Source organism: Malurus melanocephalus, unplaced genomic scaffold (genome assembly GCF_030028575.1).
Source record: "Malurus melanocephalus ecotype Western Australia unplaced genomic scaffold, MMel_1.1 scaffold_61, whole genome shotgun sequence".
NCBI lineage: Eukaryota > Metazoa > Chordata > Aves > Passeriformes > Maluridae > Malurus > Malurus melanocephalus.
The window spans coordinates 710,647-731,233 of NW_026623293.1; the positions used below are offsets into that span (position 1 = coordinate 710,647).

Here is a 20,587-nt window from a genome sequence, read left to right on the forward strand (position 1 = left end):
CCTGAACTCACAGAAGAGCTAGAGACTTCTGCCAGAACAAACCGTATTTGATATGATACAAGAAGTGAGCAAATATGTAGGCAAAGTAGGAGATAGTGGAATCCTTTTCTTTACTGGTAAAGAGCTACTTCACACCTCCATCCTTCCARGGCCCACACAGGCAGATTCTGAGGCATTTTCAGAACTTAGGGAAAAAAGTTCTTTCTTGGCAAACAATGGGACAGAAAGGAAAGGGAAGTCAAGTCTCATTCCAAAAAAGCTGTACGAGATCCTACATCAGATGAAAGGGAAGATCAGAAGACTTTAAAACTGTGTCATACCTATAAGAMTAGGCATTGGTAAATGTAAACTAGTTTCATAATATTTCTTATTTTGATTAGGTAAGAGAATAAAACATTACATTAAATCAACAATCTATAATTGAGTCTGGAGTTTCTCCAGGGCTTTGATCATGAAAGGTCAATGAGTGGCTTATGAAGAACAAAACCTTCTCAATATCAGTTTCATACTCTATTTCTAGAATAACCATTATTACCTCTCATATAGATGAAAGACAGTAACTCCCCTTCATTACAGTGGTGTCTTCCCTATAGTTGTTAAATGTAGGTCTGAGATCTCACTGTTCACCTCCTGCTGTAGCCAAAGAATGGAACACAGGTGTCACATTGCTAAACTTGATCTCTGCCACACAGTTAAGCTTTACACTCTGAAATGACTGGATCATCCCTACCACTGGCTTCGTTAATTAACCAAAATATTCATATTCCCCTCCGCTGCTTTACCTTTCAAATACATTGTTTCTCCCTTTTTTAACAATACACCTTTTAARACCAAAATATCTCTTCTCCAATCTAATTAAGCATCACTTGAAAAACACRGTATTTTAAACCTGACTTCAAATCTTTTTCTCACATATACACCTGTTTTTCTTTAGACCAAACAGCTTCTATGGCAGCACAAAGGCAACAATATAAAAAGGATTCACAAAATAAAAGCATCAAAAAGAAAACATAAATCAGACCTAAACACTTCACTCATAAGACCTTAATCAAGTTACTATAAACTTAATTAAGGGGAATGAATACAATTGGTTTGACACATTGTTTCTACACCTAGAAAAATGAACTACAAGGGCAAGGTGTTACCTCTCCACTTCTAGTTCATCTGGTAAAGTTTCCCAAAATACTCCTATCACCTWCACTTACAGACAAGCTTGAGATTTAAAAAAATAAAATGTGTTACACCATAGTTTGGACAAAAAATAAATGATCAAAGACATTTACCCTTCCTCTGAAGATTCCACCACACTGGGGGAGTGAACCTCAATTTTCTAAATCAAGGTCCGCTTCCCTGCTCCAAGCATATTGCCTGTTTAAAAAAATTACCTACCTACATAAAACATTATACTTTGAGATATTTACTATGTGCTACCAGACCATGGGCATAAATACRATAAAGGATTTGAGAACACAGTTCTGCCCCCATAGCTAAATGGTGCCCACCTATGAGTCACGTGCACAGTCACAAACTGTGAGGAGGCTGACATTTCTCTTAACCCAAAATCGTTCAAGGATTCCTAGACAGTGAGAGAAAATGTAGAGTCTGACACATACAGGCATTAACACCTCCAAGAAGAGCCTGTAGCCAGAGTCTAATTCAACAATGCACCTATCTGCAAGATTCCTGCCTACATACATTCATTCAAATTGTCAGTAGCTTCAGGTAGTATTTTGGCAGTTAATCTGGAACATAATCATATTGAGGCCTTTCAGAGTGAGTTTAGTGCTTAAAGAGAGTGAAATTCTTAGCCTATGCATCTTCCAAGGACAGAAACATTCCTGAGTGAAGCCAACAACAATATATGCAAAAAAAGTCACAAAAATCTTAAATTTTTCTGTCACAGGCAGAAATAGAAACAAATATTTTAGGCCTTTGAACATTTTTYATTCTAAAAAGATATTGCAATACTAACATCTAGGTTAGGTGAAGCAAATTCTGAAAGTATGCCACTAGGAATAAAAAAATAGCAAAGATTTAACCTAACAGATATGGAATCAGTGAAGAAAAGTAGAGACAACTAAGGAAAGCAAGCAGGGAGCTAGCAACTTCTAAAAACCTGCTCATTGTAGATGCAAATACAGATCTTGCATTATAGCACAGAATGCAATGGCAGGGCACTGTTCCATTATTCCTTGTCTAAGGAAGACCTGGAATGTAGAGAGTTTATTAGCCAGCATCCTGAAGCTCGGCATTGTGAGATATTATGGTTATAGATCATACCTCAAATACTCTGTCCAGTGCTGGCCCCCTGACTTCAAGAAGGATGTTTTGGTGGTGGAGTGTGCCAGCAAAGGRCAACAAAGACAGTGAAGGATCTACAGTATAAGTCTCATGAGGCAGTGGATGAGGGAACTGAGCTTGTTTTGCCTGGAGAAAAAGAGACTCAGAGATGATCTTATCAATCTGTACAACTGCTGGAGAGAGGCTGTAGCAAGGTTGAGGTTGGCCTCTTCTGCCAGGCAAGAAATGTGACAGGACCAAAGAAAATAACCAAGTTTTGCCAGGGGTGATTTGAATTGTCTAGTAGGGAAAWTTTYTTCACAGAAAGGGTTGTCAAGCCTTGRAACAGGCTACCCAGGGAACTGGTRGAGTACCATCCCTGGAGGTATTTAAAAGATGTGCAGATGTTGTGCTTAGGGACTTGTTTTATATAGTAGATTTGGCAGTTACATTTACAGTTGGACTCAAYAACCTTAAGGATCTYTTCCAACCTATGTGGTTTCTATGCTTCTAAATGGTATTTCATGGAGAATCAACTGTTTCATCTCTTCAACTGCTACAGCCAAGGATAGCATGGTGAGTTAAAGAGCCTTTGCATGGCACTTTTCTATAGCAACATTCCAAAATCTTAACTTTGGGCATCAAATAGTGCAGACAGCCAAGCACCTCTGAACAGATGACATTGCTTCATGCAAGTGATGAGGCAAATTTGAAGGGCTTTAAGAAGCTTCTAACAGTTTCCAAAATTGTTCCTAGGATACGGGTTCCCACCAAAGCCAAGTTTTAGAGCACTCCTCTGAGTTCCTTCTCCAATTATTGAATAGGATGTCAGTTAATACTCCTATGCATTTAATTTTGTTTGGTCCAAAAGGATCAGAGGATTTTCTGAAAAACTTACAAGCCTTGTTTCTCCGCATGGGGAAACAATCTCTTATTAGTCACCCCAGCAGACAGGAAAATACAACCACACTTAGATTTTTTTTTTTTTCTTGCCAAAGTATAGTCCCTCATAACAACTGTCTCTGAAAATGAGCAGAGAAGAGCTTGGGCAGTGGAGAAACAAAAGCTCAACTAAGGAATAACAATCATTAAATGTCACTCATGTCTTTAAATGTCAGCCTCTCTAGCGAAATGAGAAGACCATAGCATATCCAAAATGTGTAAAAGTAGAAGCAAATAAAATTACAGWACACCACTGGAAGCTTTGTGCATCACTAACTTTGCCCAGCACAAATGAAAAAACTAGCAATGATTGGTGTGTCCTATTGTCTCTGCTTCCCAAAACAGAGTAGGACAACTCACCATGTGAAAAGGGTATAAGCAAAGTTTGTTGATCTCCTATTTGAATCTGGGGGATTGACCACCATGAACACCTTGAATACTGTAACCTCATTAGTGTGTGAACTGAAGGGGTTTCTCTTCTCAAAAGAGAGAAAGTGTTTTGTTTGCTGTTAGTTTTTAACAAAAGACTAAACTTCCCTAGGAAAAATTGGAGATACAAATACAAAATAATCCCATAAGGATAAGTTCAGCAGCTACAAGCTTATCTTTAAGAAAACCATGGGTTACTCTTCAAGCCAAAAGGCCCTCAGTCTCTTAAATTAGATATTCATGAAAATGCCATCATAAGAATAGAGTATATCAAAAAGCCATGAGAAGAGGCCAATGTCTAAAGCCCTAAATTACACAAAAGACAAAAAAAAAAAATATTTAGCCCATAGCATCTCTATATCCTGCGCTTCATGAAAGAAAATAAAAAGTTTGACCTATCTCAGAGTTCTTGATAGTAGCTACCATTTAAAACAGGAGAAAAGAGGACAGTATATTTCCTCCATCCAGCCATGCAAGAAGAGRTATGTCCAGGAKTCCCTAAACAATCAAAMTGTTAAGAAMATTCACAGGAAGACTTAACTTCAGRCTTTAGGGTCTCTGYGGYGTCTCACAGAAGTTAGTGCCCTGCTTATCTGCAAGTTTTATAACCCTTTGCATATTAATAGATTCTGCAGCCAAGTGGGTGTAAGGCAGGTAATGCTTCCAAAGCTGCCAACAGAAGTCTGGCAGAGTCTAAAACATTCAACAACAAAAAGGAAGAAAAGTTTTCACACCAAATTTTGGAAGCTATTGACTTGCACACTCTTGTAGAGTTACAGGAGGGGACGAGAAAACTTACAGGCWGCTCCAACAGTGAAGCCCAAGAAAGTAAAAAAGGCTGGTATTTCTGATGAAAGAAAACACTCTAATCACAGCTAGCTGGTGAGAGAAAGACATATGATGCCATTTTAATTGACCACAGGCACGAAAAATGAGCAGGCAGTAGTGACAGGCATYACCTTACATATACTGAGGCAGAAGACACTCCTCTTTTAAGTGCTTAAGTACACATACATGCACGTGTGCATTGTATCAGGACCTGAAGGATTCACTTCCCACACAGAGTCAGGTCTTACTATAAGGAGCATAAGGCTACCAAGAAATCCACAAGCATTACCAGCAAACATTTATTAGTGAATTTGTATTTTTAGATTTAAACTTTGGGGTTTTTTTAATTTAAAATACATGTCAAACAGTGGCAGTCCTGCAATTATGATTCAACATTAACTAATAAGGCATCTCTAAAGAAATTCCATTTGGATGATGTGCTTTTCCTCACATCCCAAATTGCTGCATCACATAGTTCTGTGCTATAAAGAAAATATGGCAAAATCACCCCAGCTGGACAACRTATTACACCAGGAATTTCCACAGGCAGTGAGAAACCTATAACTGGATTTCTGAAATCAGAACATCGTATACCTTTTCATACACAAATTCTCTGATGACTGCTATGCAACAGAAAACACAGCAAGGCCCTGTCTTGCAYAGCAGTAAGGTAWTGCAGCTTCATGTTRAACAGGTGAGATTAAGGTAATTTTMYATTTCCCAKGTACAAGACRCAAAGATCTTAGTTCACTACCATGAAMRGGAACTAAAAGTGGTGCAAAGYATTTTGTACTTCACATTCCAATTCMAATGGAAATATACAGAATTATGTGGCCTTTACACAACTACTCARGCATAGACAAATACCTGTATACGTAGTAAAATTCATATTTATTTCATATTTTACTTGACTTTTATATGCATAAGTGAATATCAAAGAAAAATCTCATACATTGATAAAGCCATCAAATACCACAAGTATTTGCTTAGTAAGGTCTATATACATCTTACACAAGATTACTAAAAAAAATAACTATACAAGACCTGTTTTCTTACAGAAAGACATTGTAAAACAAAATCGAAACACCCTTGAGAACAACATCAAAATTGCACTACCATCAAATGACCATAACAAACACTTATTTTCTTTGTGCTTTTTAATAGAATAACATTTGATTGCATTTGTACAATAAACAGAACCAGCAGCCTTCCGTAAGTGCTTTCAGTTTCTATGAAGCTGCATCAAAAATCATTATACACACCTTGGTGCTTCCTCCACAACTTTCTGGTTTCTCCTTTGAATGGARCATTCTCTTTCATTCAACCACAAGGCATTGCCATGTTTGTCTGCCAAAACCTGAAACAATACCACACTGCTATTAACAAACAGATCTAAGTATATGGTCTTTTGACATAATACTATTATGCAGCATTTAGGGTTTGGGGTTTTTGCAATCTAAAACTAAAACTTGGGTAAAAAAAAGGTCTTGTAGAAAATTCATTATATACTAAATACTTATTGAAYAATTCTTCAAATTCTGAACAGAACTATTCTAAAATCTCTATGCAGAGTCTGTACATATCTCTGACTTCAAAATTTGATTTTTGAATTTTTGGGATCTTCTTACAAAAGACTGAAATAAACTAAAACCACATTYTCAAGCATTTTAAATTGCACTGTATTATGAAGTTACACGAAAGCATATAGTTGAGCAAAATCTTGGATCAACAAAAAAACTCCCAAGGATGCCAAATTTTGCTCTTGTATTACACACAAAAGCTTTCAGAAAGAATGTCAGATGGTGCTTTCTTAGTAGGTAAAAACTTTGTTATCCTTCATAAAGGAAAATAAAATTTGCAACCTTCTCAGTACTTTCAAAGGAAATTAATCTTAGTTATAAGATTTTTTTTTTTTAATCTGGAACTACAGTTCTTGGCTGCAACTTCAGTTCAGAGAATAGGTTTAAAATCAAGAATCTAGATCCAACCACATGACACACTAGAAAAAAAGCCCTCAAGTTCAGCATAGCCCAACTCTCAAATGAGTCTTCAGCGTAGAGGTGAAAGTAGGAAAAGGAAATTTGTCCTTTTATGAAATTGATGATATGATGCAGCTGTTTCCAATACCAAATACCAGATTAGAAGATTCAAGTASACTTCTTTCTTATGGTGATAACTTTACACTTATTCTTGGAACAATTTCTTTTAACACAGACCACACCTGCTCCCTTTCTTCCTTACAAAATTTTTCTTCTAACCCATTTTTTTTCCATCTATGTCCCTGCTCTGATCTGCGGGAACCCATGCCAATATTCATGCTTCATTCTTTAATAGCGCAGTTCTACACTGAAAACTGACAAGATAAAACAAGGAGAAAATCTTTCTCAAACTGTGTGAACTCAACCATATCTATTCACATTTGTGACAACGAATCTGTATTATTTATTATTCCTTTTAGCACCACAGAGCAGGTATAGCAGTAGGCAAGATGAATTCCTGCATCTATGACACCAATGGTTGGTGAGGGGTGAAAAATCTGGGTAGATGTGACTGAAAATGAAGCAGCGAACTCATGAAGACAACTCATGTGCACAGTGCAGCATTGGATCTGGGGTACTCAGTGCCCTGTAGGATCAAACGGTTTTCCTCCTAAAAAATTCTGCTGTGCTCCCATAAATTCATGGAGCTTTCTAGTGAAAAAAGCAATCTAGAAGATTGATGACTTCAGGATTTCCTAAACTACAGCATGTCCCAGAACCTTCTTCCCTGCCCCGGGGGAGGTTTAGCAGCAGCAGCACCAGGATGCTTCAGCCAACTGCTGGAGTGCCTAGCAAGGGACTCGCCACAAAGAAAGGGGAGAGGGAAAAGAAGACAAAGAGAAAGAGAAATACGTATGTGTGTGTGTATATATATATATATATATATATACACAAACACCCAGGTACTTCCTACCCAAGCACTAACCCATCCAATCCAGATGAGTGGAACTCTACAGACGCTTGGGGCCCTACTAGAAATCATTTGGGAGGTCCAAAGATTTTTTTGACTGGGTTTTTGTGTTGTTGCTTTTTGTTTTTTAATACGTAGCCAGTGCCTCTACAGCATAGCATAGTACTCAATGGAAAAAACACTGTCCTGTAAGTAGAATGATTCCTTGTAAGCACTTCTGTTTCACTGTTCCATAGAATCCTGTCTCATCAAAACAAACAAAAATCCTGGAATATTACAATAAAAATTTGTCACTGTACTTTTCTCCTCTCTCTTTGTATTTTTCTGAAGAGGATAATACATTTTTTCAATCGAAGTAGTAAATTTTTTCTTTCACTTCAGGACATTTCTCATATCCTACTAAATTTCTGCAATCTGGATTTTAAAATAAATGTTTTCCCATTATTAGCTAATGGAAAAAGAGATATGCATGAACATCTACTATGAGAAGGTAAYTATAAATAGAATAAGCCAGCAACATTTAGCATTAGGCTTTTACTTTTATTCTGGGTCCACTGTTTCCAGTGTAAGCYTCTAATCACAAAACAATTGTATTTCAGAACACATTTGCAGGATACTGAAATCATCACCTCTGAGATGACATGAGATTCCAGTGCACATCTCACTCAGAAATGCATGCCACAGCTACAGGTTTTGTTTCTACTATCTAAATATTCTTAACAGAAAATTCCCCATTTTGTGGGATTACATGATTATGACATTAGTATACGTTAGGTACATCTACATGCCAAAATAATTAAATATTATGTAGTGGAATCCCTCCTACATGATTCAGCTAAATTCTATTTCCAGTTGTAGGATTGTTATTTAGCCAAGTAGTAGACATTCCATGAACTCTTGCTTTAAACTTTTTATCAGATACTTCAGGAGAACAAGACTTCAAATCAGTTCAAGCATAAAGTGTATTTGGACTCTATTTTCCTGTTAATTGTTTAAGTCTTTTCTCATGTTTTACAAAGTGATTGTTTTATAGCTAGACACAGGAAACTTCTTATTTAACAATTTTAAGTACCAGTGCTTTGGAGAAATACAAGAAAGCTAAAAAAAGTTCTATTTAAAAGTTACTGCTAAATTAATAAATATTTGGCATCTGGTCTCAAATTGTTTGTATATTCAGCAGTTTGAAAATTAACCAAGGTCAACATCTTAAAGCTGATTAGAACATGAAGTTAAAATGATATGCTATGATATTGTTAAAAGGKACCATCAAAGTGTTTGCATAAGGAAAACAACATGCACTATATACCCATTATAAATAAAATTATAAATTATTAATAGCAAAGTCATTTTGTTGAAATTACTCAAAAGTTCTCAAATACCATACTACTTAATTTTTTGGGGTAACCTTTTTTTAAATCCAAAGGAATCAAGCCAATATAAAATCTGCCCCCAATGCACAGAAGGAAGTATGGAGAGACCAATCTCATCAAACTTTTGCCATTGAAGAATCAGTAGGAATCTGCTGAAGCTTCTAAATCTGCAAGCACTGAAACAAATGAGTCTAAGGTGCACTGATCTGGTCATAGGTAGCCAAAAGGTATTAGCCATAGCAAGAGAATACAGAAAGATGTTCTAGCAATCTGACCCTCCTTTGAGCCCTGTGATCAATGATGAAACAGAGTTCACTACACACCTTTCCATAATCCTGTGAAAGAGAATAAGGTGAGGTTTAAATTTTGTTTTTACATTGTTTCCTCATTTYACTGTCTCACTGTTTACAGACTGTTTCTTCCTTTCACTCTTCCATCTTCACTTCTCCCCTTCTATTCCTCTCTGCTGAGACTGCACTGCTCCTGGAGCATCATACCCAGCTCTGGAGTCCTCAGTACAGGAAAGACATGGTAGGGCCACAAAAATGATAAGAGGGATTCTTTGATCAAGGAACACCTCTCCTGTGAGGAAAGGCTGAGAGAGTTGGGGTTGTTCAGCCTGGAGAAAAGAAGGCTCTGGSGAGAACTGATTGCAGCAGCTTTTCAGTACGCCRAGGGGAGCTAAATAAGAGAGATGGAAACAAACAAACACTTTGGCAGGGGCTATAGCAACAGGGCAAGGGGTAATGGCTTTAAACTATAAGATCATAGATTTACACTAGATATAAAGGAGAATCTTTCATTATGAGTGGTGAAACRCTGGAASRGGTTACCCAGAGAGGTGGCAGATGCCCCACCCCTGAAACCATTCAAGATCAAGCTGGACAGGGCTCTTAGCAGCCTGATCTAGTTGAAGATGTCCCTGCTCATTGCAGGGAGTTGGACTAGATGGCCTTTYAAGGTCCCYYCYAGCCCAAACYATTYCAGGATTCTATGATATGCAAGTTAGCCTCACAGGAAGCATCAGGCTATGGACACACATCTGGCAGAGTAAAAAATGCTAAATAATTATCTATTAGAAATCATTCCATGCTATCAAATTTACTGTTGTTTCACTCAATTATTGCGCTACTTCAGGATCTCACTCTTAAAAAAAAAAAACAACAACCACATGCCACAATAAAAAAAGGGTTTAGATTCTGGACAAAAAAGAAATTAAATTTCTGTGTAAACAGTGAAATTTCTGTTGATGAAATGAGTATGYTCCATAGAGATTTCTTGTCAGGAAATACCTCAAGGCTATTGATAAACAAAATTCAGTTATCTACATATTATCAAACAACACAAATTTTGAAATCATAAATCGGTTACTGAGTGCCTAAAAGGAACAACTATTGCTCTGCATTGGCAGATCTGACTTAATATTAAATTCAATAGATGGTAGTAACTAATAAATACGTAAATGATAGTAAGGCAGAAGCTAAAAACACACCTGATTTTGAACCACAAACTGCCCAAACTGGGACACAAATCCTCTTGAGTTCCCAAGAAGGATACTTCAGAACAGAATCCAAAATAATGACAAAACCAGCTAGACCTTACAAGAAATTGTTAAGTATGGCAGTTCTTGAACTCCAACATCCTCTGCTGCACTCCAGCACTCCAACAGGATCCAGTGTTCAAATCTCCAGCCCTCGAGACAGATGCCTGTAACATTTTTTTTTCTCCTCCAACAAACTGAGCACAGCTCACAGTCTTCCTGCTAAAGAAAGGCTAGAGAATAAAAACAGGAAGGCTGTAGTGTACATGATAGCCATGTAGCTTGAGCAATGACCCAAGACACCGGAAAACACAAGACTCTAGTTCTTTTTTAGTGAAGTGTTTAAAACATTTTGAACTTTGATTAATTTACGAGTTCAAGTCTTATGAAATAATTAATAGAAGAATAATTAATAGTAGCAATAGCAATAATAGTACAAACCTGGATTTCTATGTGACGAGGGTTATCAATGAACTTTTCTATCAGTAAGCGATCATCACCAAAACTTGAAGCAGCTTCTTGAGACGAAAACCTAAAACCTTCCCTTAAATAATGAAAACAAAAAGAGTATCTGTATTTAAAAAGTCCTGCAGAATACAAGGAATACTTATTTCAGTAAACAGTCAATCTTCACTAATCCACACACAGATCCAAAAACCAATTTACACCATTTGCTTTTGATTCTGTAATGAGAGCCCCTTTTTTGTGCTTCTCTTATGAAGAGAAAAACAACAAAAAAATAATAATAAAAACAAGCACCAACCAAACTAAACCATTCTTAAAGCAAAGAAAATTTCAGTGTATTTAAAAAGCCTGAACATTCATGACAATTAATTATATTCATTTTCTTTGGTGGCATTTTCTTCTGCAAAAGTAATAAGGTAGTAGAATTTTAAGACCTGATAAATACAAAGTACTTGTTATACAGAAGCGAAGGCGAAGGTCACCATTACTTACAGCACACAGCCCTCTTAATACTCAAGAATAGCAGAGGTTGGTTAGTTCTGCATTAAGGAACTGCAAATGTAATGTTGCAGGCACGGCAAATTCCACCACTGAACACAACCTAAAGATGCAACACTTGACTTCAGAGTCCACACCAGCTTTACTAGCAGTTTTTCCTTGCCTTAAGGCATAAGTGAATGTKATACCAAATATTCTGTATGCTTCCCTCTGTTTCCTCCTTTACATATGAAATTAAACAAAGATTGCATGWTACTTTATTTATTAACTTTTTTTTTCTTTAAATATCAGAAAGAATATTCCTTGGGTCATAACCTCTGACAAACAATTCCAGAAACAGCATTCTCAAGGTGAGACAGAACATAACGCAAGGACCCAAAGGTTTCACTGAAATTTTCTACAGGCTCTGTAAATGGCGTATTAGTACCATTCATGCCAATACATATGGAAAGCTTGGTCAAATTTCTGTGTGAYTGACTACTGAAACACAGTGCCTGACATTTGTGCCTGGAATAAGAACTACACAAAACTGAGTCGAAGTTTTCATGCTTTCCACCTCTTGGATGCAGTCGAATTCCATAAACAAAACCCAGACAACAGAATCACAAGACAGGTAAATTTACAGTAGAGAAATGTGTAAATTTAAAAGTATATGTWCACCTTCTTTCAACATCGTGAGATAATACATGTTGCAATTTTGAGAGATTMTACTCAATCTACAACTTTCCTAAATTCATATTGAGCTTCAATATATATTTTGAATAAAGAGAAAAAAATGGACATCAGAATTAGTGATTTTGTGCACTACCTGATCTGTCAAAAAAAGCAAATAGCTGTAACAAACAGCCATACACAGTGTTTCTGACTTAAACAGATTTACAGCTATTTTAACTCGTACATCAAAGGCTGCTTTGTTTTGTAAACATTTTTGTGTCACACAGTTTTATGCACAATTATTCACAATTGACTTTTTCTTTCACTGAAGTATGTGTTAATTAGAAAACTAAACTGCAATACTTGTTGAAAAAAAAAAAGATGCCTAATGATCTCATCCATACATCTGTAAATCTTCTTCAATTACAGAAATTACTTTCTCAGATATTCTGACCTTGTTTTATCTCACAGTTGCATTTATCCAGTGATAAAAATGACTTCCAACTGGATGTGGGAAAAAAAATTACTGGAAAGAATGCAGAAGCAGAGCAGGCTGTTTAGGGAGGCTGTGTAATCTCAACGCAAGACCCAACCAGATGAAGCTCTAACCAACCACCTTTAAACAGTGCTGATGCTGTTCAGAGGATGAAGCTGGACAAGATGCTGTCCCTAGATCCCTTCAAACATGCACAATTACAAAAGGGCAAAACAGGATCTCTCTAAGGTTCCCTTCTCTCCCTACAGTACATTTACTCACACTGAAGTTGTACAGAAGCATTACTGATGTTGCCACAAACCTTCCTGTGGCTGTCTGAAGTGAGACAGCCATGCCAACTTTCTACCTCCAGCTCAGAGATCAGCAGTGCTACTTTAATTAAAACAACTTACTTTGGAGACTGTCAGACACTAACAAAAGACCGTACTCATTATGCAAAATTTCAGTTTTCAGTATCAGAAAATAGTAAAAGAGCAGCTTTTTCTTGTCGAGGCCAGCATTAGAAGGGCCATGTAGTGCAAAAGTAGATGTTTGATAACTATTAGTACAGTAAAGCCCTCTAAAATCCTGACTTGAAAGTTAAGTAGCCAGTAGATATTCAAATGTTGATTTTACATAGAAAACCAATATCCACTGTTTCAGCTTAACTCCATTTTTTTTTTAAATAATCTACCCACAGCATTTCATGTATGTTTACACATGTAGATGGCATGTGAATATAGGTTTTTCTTTTTTWAAAAAAAAGGATTTTAGGAAACACTGTTCTTCACTCATTCAGTAGATTCCTTGCCCTCACCAGAACAGCACATACCAAAGATATCAAGCCCATACATTCCCATTTTTGGACAGTAGTTTGAAAGSCCAAATGAAATGCTTTGGGAAGATAATAAAACTCAATGCACAGGCTTGTAATAGGTAATGCTGCTGAGTTTTTAAAGCACTGTCCTCTTATATTGCACACTTATTTCCTTTGCTTTAGGAGASGGAAGATTCAGAATGATTTGCTACTTACTATTCCACTTTAACTTGTTTCAGTTCCACTGCTCATTTYTTCAGAGCCATTGGAAAATTACAGTATAAGGGGGAAAAAGTACCATTTCAATGTTTCTAAAGAAAGGTGGGAAACTGCAGAAAATTATTTCAGAGTACAAAAGCACGTTTACTCATTCTCCCACATGTCCTGCTGTACCATCCCAGTGAAAAGCAACAACTGTGGAACAGCAGAAGCAAACACAGCATGGTACCACAGGACCACAGAAGAGAAATTATAAGGACTTGTTGGAATTTGAGAGCAGATGTTTGACTTACATTCACAAAACTGGCATAAACACCAAGAAATTTCAGAAATTGGACAATTTACATTTTCCTATTATTGTAGGTTAAAAGACAAAATCATTCATAACTCTAAATCTGTTGCTGGAAGCTGCCTTAGTGAAAGCTTTCAAAAGAGATACCCTCTAAGCATGCAAGACTTCAATATCTAGGAAACGTTACAGAAGGTGAGACAATAGGGGGGGAACTACTATCACAAAGCTCCACATTTTTCAAAGGTAACTGTTAAATAATTTAATATAAATTTCCAACTTGGAAGGTAGCATGTCTGCAGTTGAAGCTAGAAGCTAAAGAAACGAACTTCTATTTGCAAATCCACAGAGTTTAAAACACAGGCTGCTAGCTCCTGCATGATGACATCTGACACCAAACCTACAAGCCAGTCAGTGCCTTTACGTGCAGAGATCCACCACAAACTCTGCCAGAAAATGTCAATCTGTTCTTTGGAAATGACAGAGTCCTGAATTTATTTGTTTTTCAGAGCTGCCAGCCCACCATTTGAAGCCATGAAGCCTTCAGYTTCTGCACAAAGAAGGAATGACACAGATGATGTGCAAATATTCAGACACATACCCTAGCTATGTTTTGCTGTACTTCATCATGAACTTCATGTTGCCTATATCAGATCAGGCTCGCTGGGATACAAACACAGAGGCTCTTCCTATACAAGACCAGAGCTGGGGTGATCAATCTTACTAACTTAGAAGTATTTTTAGATAGAGACCACAGGAGAACTCTCAGGCTGCAAAGAATCTACCAACTTGAACTTAAAGTAAACTGCTTTTCAGAAATCTGCCCTTCATTTTCAATATAATTTTAAACAAGTATCTCTTAAGTGAAGAAAAGGCATGCTATATTATACTTCTCCAAACCAAGACAACTAGCTAGGGATTACATTAGAGTAAATATACAATATTTTAATTTCAGGTGTGGGTCAGCGGCTTGAACTGTACACAAAATTCCACTGTAGGACTTGATAAAAATTTGGAAAAAGGCAATAAAAGTGAGATTTGAGAGAATCTCAGATCTGAAAAAACACAGCAGCAGCCCTACCCAGAGATGGGTAGGCCTTCCACAGTCATATGCAAGGGCCTATTTAAAAATAGGAAAAAATTATAACATTGACAAAACTAGTATTTCTACTAGAAATATTAAGTGAAAATTAGCAGAAATCTTAGCTATAGCTGGAATAATATAATAATTAGAGGATTTAWAACAATTGCCATCACTTGATATATTTAAGGGACATGAAAGATGAAGCAGCAGTAAGTTACCACAGTGAATAACTCTASAATAGTAGCAACTAATTCCTGAGATCAGTCCTTTATATTTCCAGTGGCTATTTCCATGTCACWCCACACATGCATTGCCTTATTGTACACACAGCCAGTTGAAACAAGAAAGGTTTTTAACTATCCTGAAAACCCCAAAGTATATTTCAAACAAGGAAAAGGTTCTTCACCAACAGAGTGTTTGGGCTCCCCAGGGAAGCAGTCACAGCACCAGCCGGACAGAGTTCAGTAGGTGTTCAGACAATGCTCTGAGGTACATGGTGTGACTCCTGGGGATGRTCCTGTGCAAGCCCAGGAACTGAATACCATGATCTTTGTGGATCCCTTCCAMATCAGGGTATTATATGATTCTATATAAAGACATTTGTTTTCAAACAGTATTTTAAACTAATCCCATTAGACAAAGCCAAAACAAGTTTATAGATCAAAATTTTACCAACCATTCTTTACACTCACCTTGCAGTTATGAACACTGAAATGCAAAAGGCTATTCAGATTTGGCTTTCCAGAGTCTGCCCACAGCTGAGAATTCGTTCATCTTTAGTATTACATGGATTTGAATGCAGCAAAATTATATACAAGATTAACAACTTTTATGTAATATTAAATGTATCAGATATGTTGTTTTATCAGTAACAAGTTTAGGCACCTTCAAAGCACTCAAGTCAGGCGTTCTCTTGATACATAAAAAGGAAAAATATTACATCCATAGCACAACTAATGGACRTACAACAAATCTTTCACAACATCACAGGTACTCTTAAAGACATATTTTTATTTCATATTTAAATGCAAAGTAAATCTGTTTTCAAATTCTCATAAAACTCGCTTTCATCTTCCTGCAACAAGTATCTTGTCAACTTAATTTTCTTTATTCACAAATGTTAAATAAGGATTTCTCCTTGTTTTAAGTTCAATAAATACTGTGGATCTGTGCCTCTCTGGGTGTTTTAGATACTMGTTTAATATTATGCTACAAAGATAAGGCTTGCATAACTACACAAGAGAACTATTATAAGGACTCCATTCCAAATAACRAGGAGCTAAATGGTATTTCAGAATAGAATTGGACTCAATGATCCTTGTGGGTCCCATCCAATTCAGGATATTCTATCAATCAAAGGCTTTCCATAAACAAGGCAAGCAACTCAAATTATCCTTGAATAGGACTGAGCCAAATTAATATCACTAAATTAATTTAGTGATATGCAAATCTACATAAAAGAATCACCCTAGCTAGCTTCTACTGGTACCAACCAGCTCTACCAGTTGACTTTGCAAACCATAACCACAGCTTTTCTCCAAAATGAGYTGGCAATCATGATTTTAGATCCACTTTTATTTTAAAACAGTTAACTTTAACCAAGCTTCTTTGTTTCTTTCTGAACAAAACAAGAAATTAATGCCTTCTTTTCAAGTCCCACAGATGAMAGTGCTGCCTGAACAAGATCAAGGCAGTAATTTTGGATTCTAAAGCGGTAGGAACAAAACGTCCTTTTCAGAAAGCAGCTTTTTCTAGATCTTCATTCTAATGCACAAAACCTTATTTTCCTATTTAGATTTGAATACAAATGAACTAGACAGAGCAAGGTACAAATAAACCYACCATATTTTCTTTAAATCTAAAATTTAACTGCTAGACATTCATTGTTCTTTCATCCAGTCTTTAGGTTTTGACAGACAAATATTTAACAGGGGCCAGAAAAATGACAGGGAAGTTTTGCAGGTGACTAAATTAAACTAATTAAAATTGCAGTTGGAGTTGACTCCAGCACACATGCTGCTCTCTCTGTGCAGAAAGGAAAACATTCAGGGTATTCTGGATCAAAYAGGCTTTTCATTTCAAGTCTTTGAAAAATCAGAAAATACATTTTTCTGTAAGTTCAGTAGCACATGGAGTTGAAATCAGGCTCCTCGCTGCCAGAATATCAGCAGAGAATGGATTGTAAAATTCTGAGTCAACAAAAAGCATTATGAAATATTCAGGATTCACCAATAAGAGACATGAAAACATCTGTGTGTTGAAACACGTTGTTTCAATACAGACAAAAGTACAATAGTTTGCTGATACAAATACTTTAAACACAGAAGAATGCAACTTATTAGAGCACATTCTGATAACAYCATATGTGTTTCCACATATGAATTATCAGTCTCATCAACTTTAACAGAACTAATAGCATGCATTAATGTTTGTGAATCAGGRTCAATAAATATTCTAACTAATACAGAGAATTAATAAATCAGCATTCAGAAAGGCATATTGCAAAATGTTGTTTAMATTCTCAATTTACAGTCTAATATTGGACAAACAGTTTCAAGTGCTGTTTTTTTACTCAAATGAATGGACACTGTTTTGCAAGGTTTATGCAAGAATTAATCAGATATAAGCACACACAAATTTCAAAAGTATATGGCTCAATATGCTAAAGGCAGAAAACCAAATAATATCCAATTTCTCTGTCTAACGTTTCATATCTGCTCAACTGTCAGCTCACAATGGCTTAATGGGACTTCAGTTACTGCAGCATTCATCAAGGCAAGCTTTTGGACAGCATCTCACCTGGTCTCTTCATCATCCCAAGCGATTCTCATGCCTTTCCCACCACCACCTGCTGAGGCCTTGATCATGACAGGGTAGCCTAACAGCGGGGAACAATTAGACAGAAGTTCAAACTTTGTTCAGTTGGTCAGAGGAACATGACAACTGACCACATGTCCAATAAAGTCGGTAGACAATAACTTCGTTTATTAAAACACTTTGTTTGGAGGGAGAACAGAGGAGAAATTTTTCTTTTCAAAACTTAGCTGTCAATGCAGTAATTTCTACAGCCAAGAAAGGCTGTCTTCTCCAATTCATTTATACCAAAAAAACACTGAATTAATTATTCCCAAATAATGAAGTGATTTATGAATAAGGCATTTGACCTTTTTAAACTCACATTTCTTTAGGAATAATTTTTCTGCTTTGTTGCTGCTTAAATAAACTTTAAAATTAATAGCAAAAATTAGATCTTCATAAATTAAGTCTAAAGATTGAGTAAACAAATATATATCTTAACAACACTTCWATTGCAGTACATTTTAAATAACAAAGCAGCTCAAGAACTGTGCTGCTTAGTTATTATGTAATAGTATCAGAAAACAGATTACTTTTCTTTTACAATAAAAAAAGTATTCTCCCCAAACTGACAAGTAGTAAGAAAAAGCGAGCACTAAAAATCTGACAGCATTGTACAYAACTGGCAATATTTTACTCCTAGAACAAGATACTGTAATATGGACATGAGGCAGGACCTTCCTTTTCTAGAAAATTAAATATAGAAAGCCAGAAAATTACAGTAACACAGTATACAGTTCAAATGCAGATTTAGTAATGATTTTTTATCTTTTAATACAATCTTTTAATTCAACTTCATGAAACTATTCCTTCATACCAGAGAACTTCGCCTTTCTCTACATGAACATACAGAAAAMTAAAAACCAAGGATCTGATTAAAATGCTTCTGACATTTCTAGGATAGCAGAAAATTCTTCATGCCTTTGGTCTCCAGTATGTTTAATAAAAATCACAACATTAAGGCAAATATCAGACCAGCTGATACCATCTGGAAAGAAGACTCTATCAGTCCTTGTGAATTGAAGATAGATTGTACAAAAGGCTTTGATCTGGGACAGAAAGAAACATTTGAATATGGTTCCTAGAAGTGGTCTAGTCTACTATCATATGTGTTATTATATTTACAGTTTCTTTCTGGAATGTAGATCTACACTTGCTCTGTCAAGTGACAGCAATCYAATATGCCCACCTCCTCCTCAGAGTGATCTAACTGAAAGAAKGTTCAGGAGAAGATAATTAAAACCAGCAAGACCTGGAAAACCTTTTTTTTTTCTTAACAAGTCTGAAACGGATACCAAGAAAATGGCACGAGACAAGCATAAGAAACAGTAGTGTTGATTGGAAGGCCGGAAAGCAGCAACGGCACAAGAAAACATTAAATTAAGAAAGAAACAGAAAAAAAAAAGTTTCCAACTTAACACATTATTAGACCATGAAACCCCAGGCTGTAAAGCAYTCATGTGGCTGAAAGCTGTAGAGAGGTAATAGTTAAGCACATGTAGAGCACAAACCAAGCTCCTGTAGGCATGGATTACCAAAAGACTATAAATCTTCATGCCTTGGAGTCAAAAGTAGTCTCTTGTTACAACATATAAGATTAAAACCAAATAGAGCCATGCAAATAACCTTTCTAGAATCTCTCACACTTTCCTACAAAATACCTGATGCTGCCATAGAGGGGTATGACATAAATCACAGAGTAGCAATGAGTTTAATCCAGGCTCTACACCCCCAAAGATTAAAGGGTAAAGGCAAAGTAACTCTGGATTGCATGCAGCAACAGTGAAGTTCAACCAACTTTCATGAAATGCAGTATCTGCAATATCTACACAAGTGCATTTTATTGATGCTGTAGCTGTATTTCCAGATCCCAGGCAGCTGCCAGGCTCCTACACAAGTCACTGGATATCTTGAAACAAAGCAAAAAGCATATCTTGTATAACCTTTCACACAAGACGTGAGATTTCACTGGGTAACACTAGCCAACATAARCCTCCAGCAATACTATCACCATCTGGAGACTCTGTCCAAAAYGCTGCAAGACTAAATTTTGAAATAAGCATTGTTTTAAGCCTTATTATGGAAATTGCCTTGGTGYATTTGCCATCACCTAATCTATCTTATTCAGTGTTACATGTACTTGAAAAAACCATCATCAATTATGCTAACAATTTCAGTCTAACATATCTCTTCAATGGTTTGCTGATTTCAACTTTGYAAGCAGAGTCTACTTCTAATTTACCGTTCTTCAATTTCAAAAGCAAAATAGGCGTGTTGAAAGTGAGCCTTKGCAAGTCTTTATATGCTACAAAATATAATTCATATATCACAACTCACATGGTTAAATTATCAGAGAGTATACATGGATTACTAGTATCATTCACCAAGAGCAGAATCACTTTGATTCCCCTCCTTCCCACTTTTTATGTACAGTGATTATATGTCAAGCACGCTTGTAGGCAAGGCAGTTAAAGACTCCCAAGAGCCACTACATAATTAAAAATAAAGTAAGTTTTAAAAAAATTAAGTAAGGCCTGCTTTGAAAAAATACATACATCTTTTTAGGCTGACAAGGAAAAATTGCAATAGACCTCTTACAGATTAGCATGTAAATTAGCCAGTGCCCTGAAAATAAGGGTACTTGAGCTTGCTCAAATATCAGGCTATACACTCCTTGCTCTTGGGGGCACTGAACTTAGCTTAAGAGAAGCTCTTTATCCAAAACCAAAGATGGAAAGGAAGGCTTAGCAAAACTAAGTTTTGCATACATATTGGGTATAGGATACTGGGATCAGAACAGTATTACTCAACACTCTCCACTTTTGTCCTATTCAGCAGCAAACCAAATAGCTGAAGTATGTTCACATGGACTGGTTGGATTACATGTGGGAA

At 36.4% G+C, this 20,587-nt stretch overlaps 1 protein-coding gene across 1 annotated transcript in view; it reads right to left on the minus strand.

Moving 5' to 3' along the window:
* Positions 1–20,587, minus strand: part of PCCA (propionyl-CoA carboxylase subunit alpha) — a gene marked incomplete at its 5' end in the record, with an annotated part of 272,842 nt that overhangs the window by 166,327 nt on the left and 85,928 nt on the right. Inside the window, 3 exons of the mRNA XM_057366229.1 lie at positions 5,742–5,836; positions 10,780–10,882; positions 17,639–17,717. Coding sequence (XP_057222212.1) covers positions 5,742–5,836; positions 10,780–10,882; positions 17,639–17,717 — 277 coding nt within the window. The remainder of the gene's footprint in view (positions 1–5,741; positions 5,837–10,779; positions 10,883–17,638; positions 17,718–20,587) is intronic.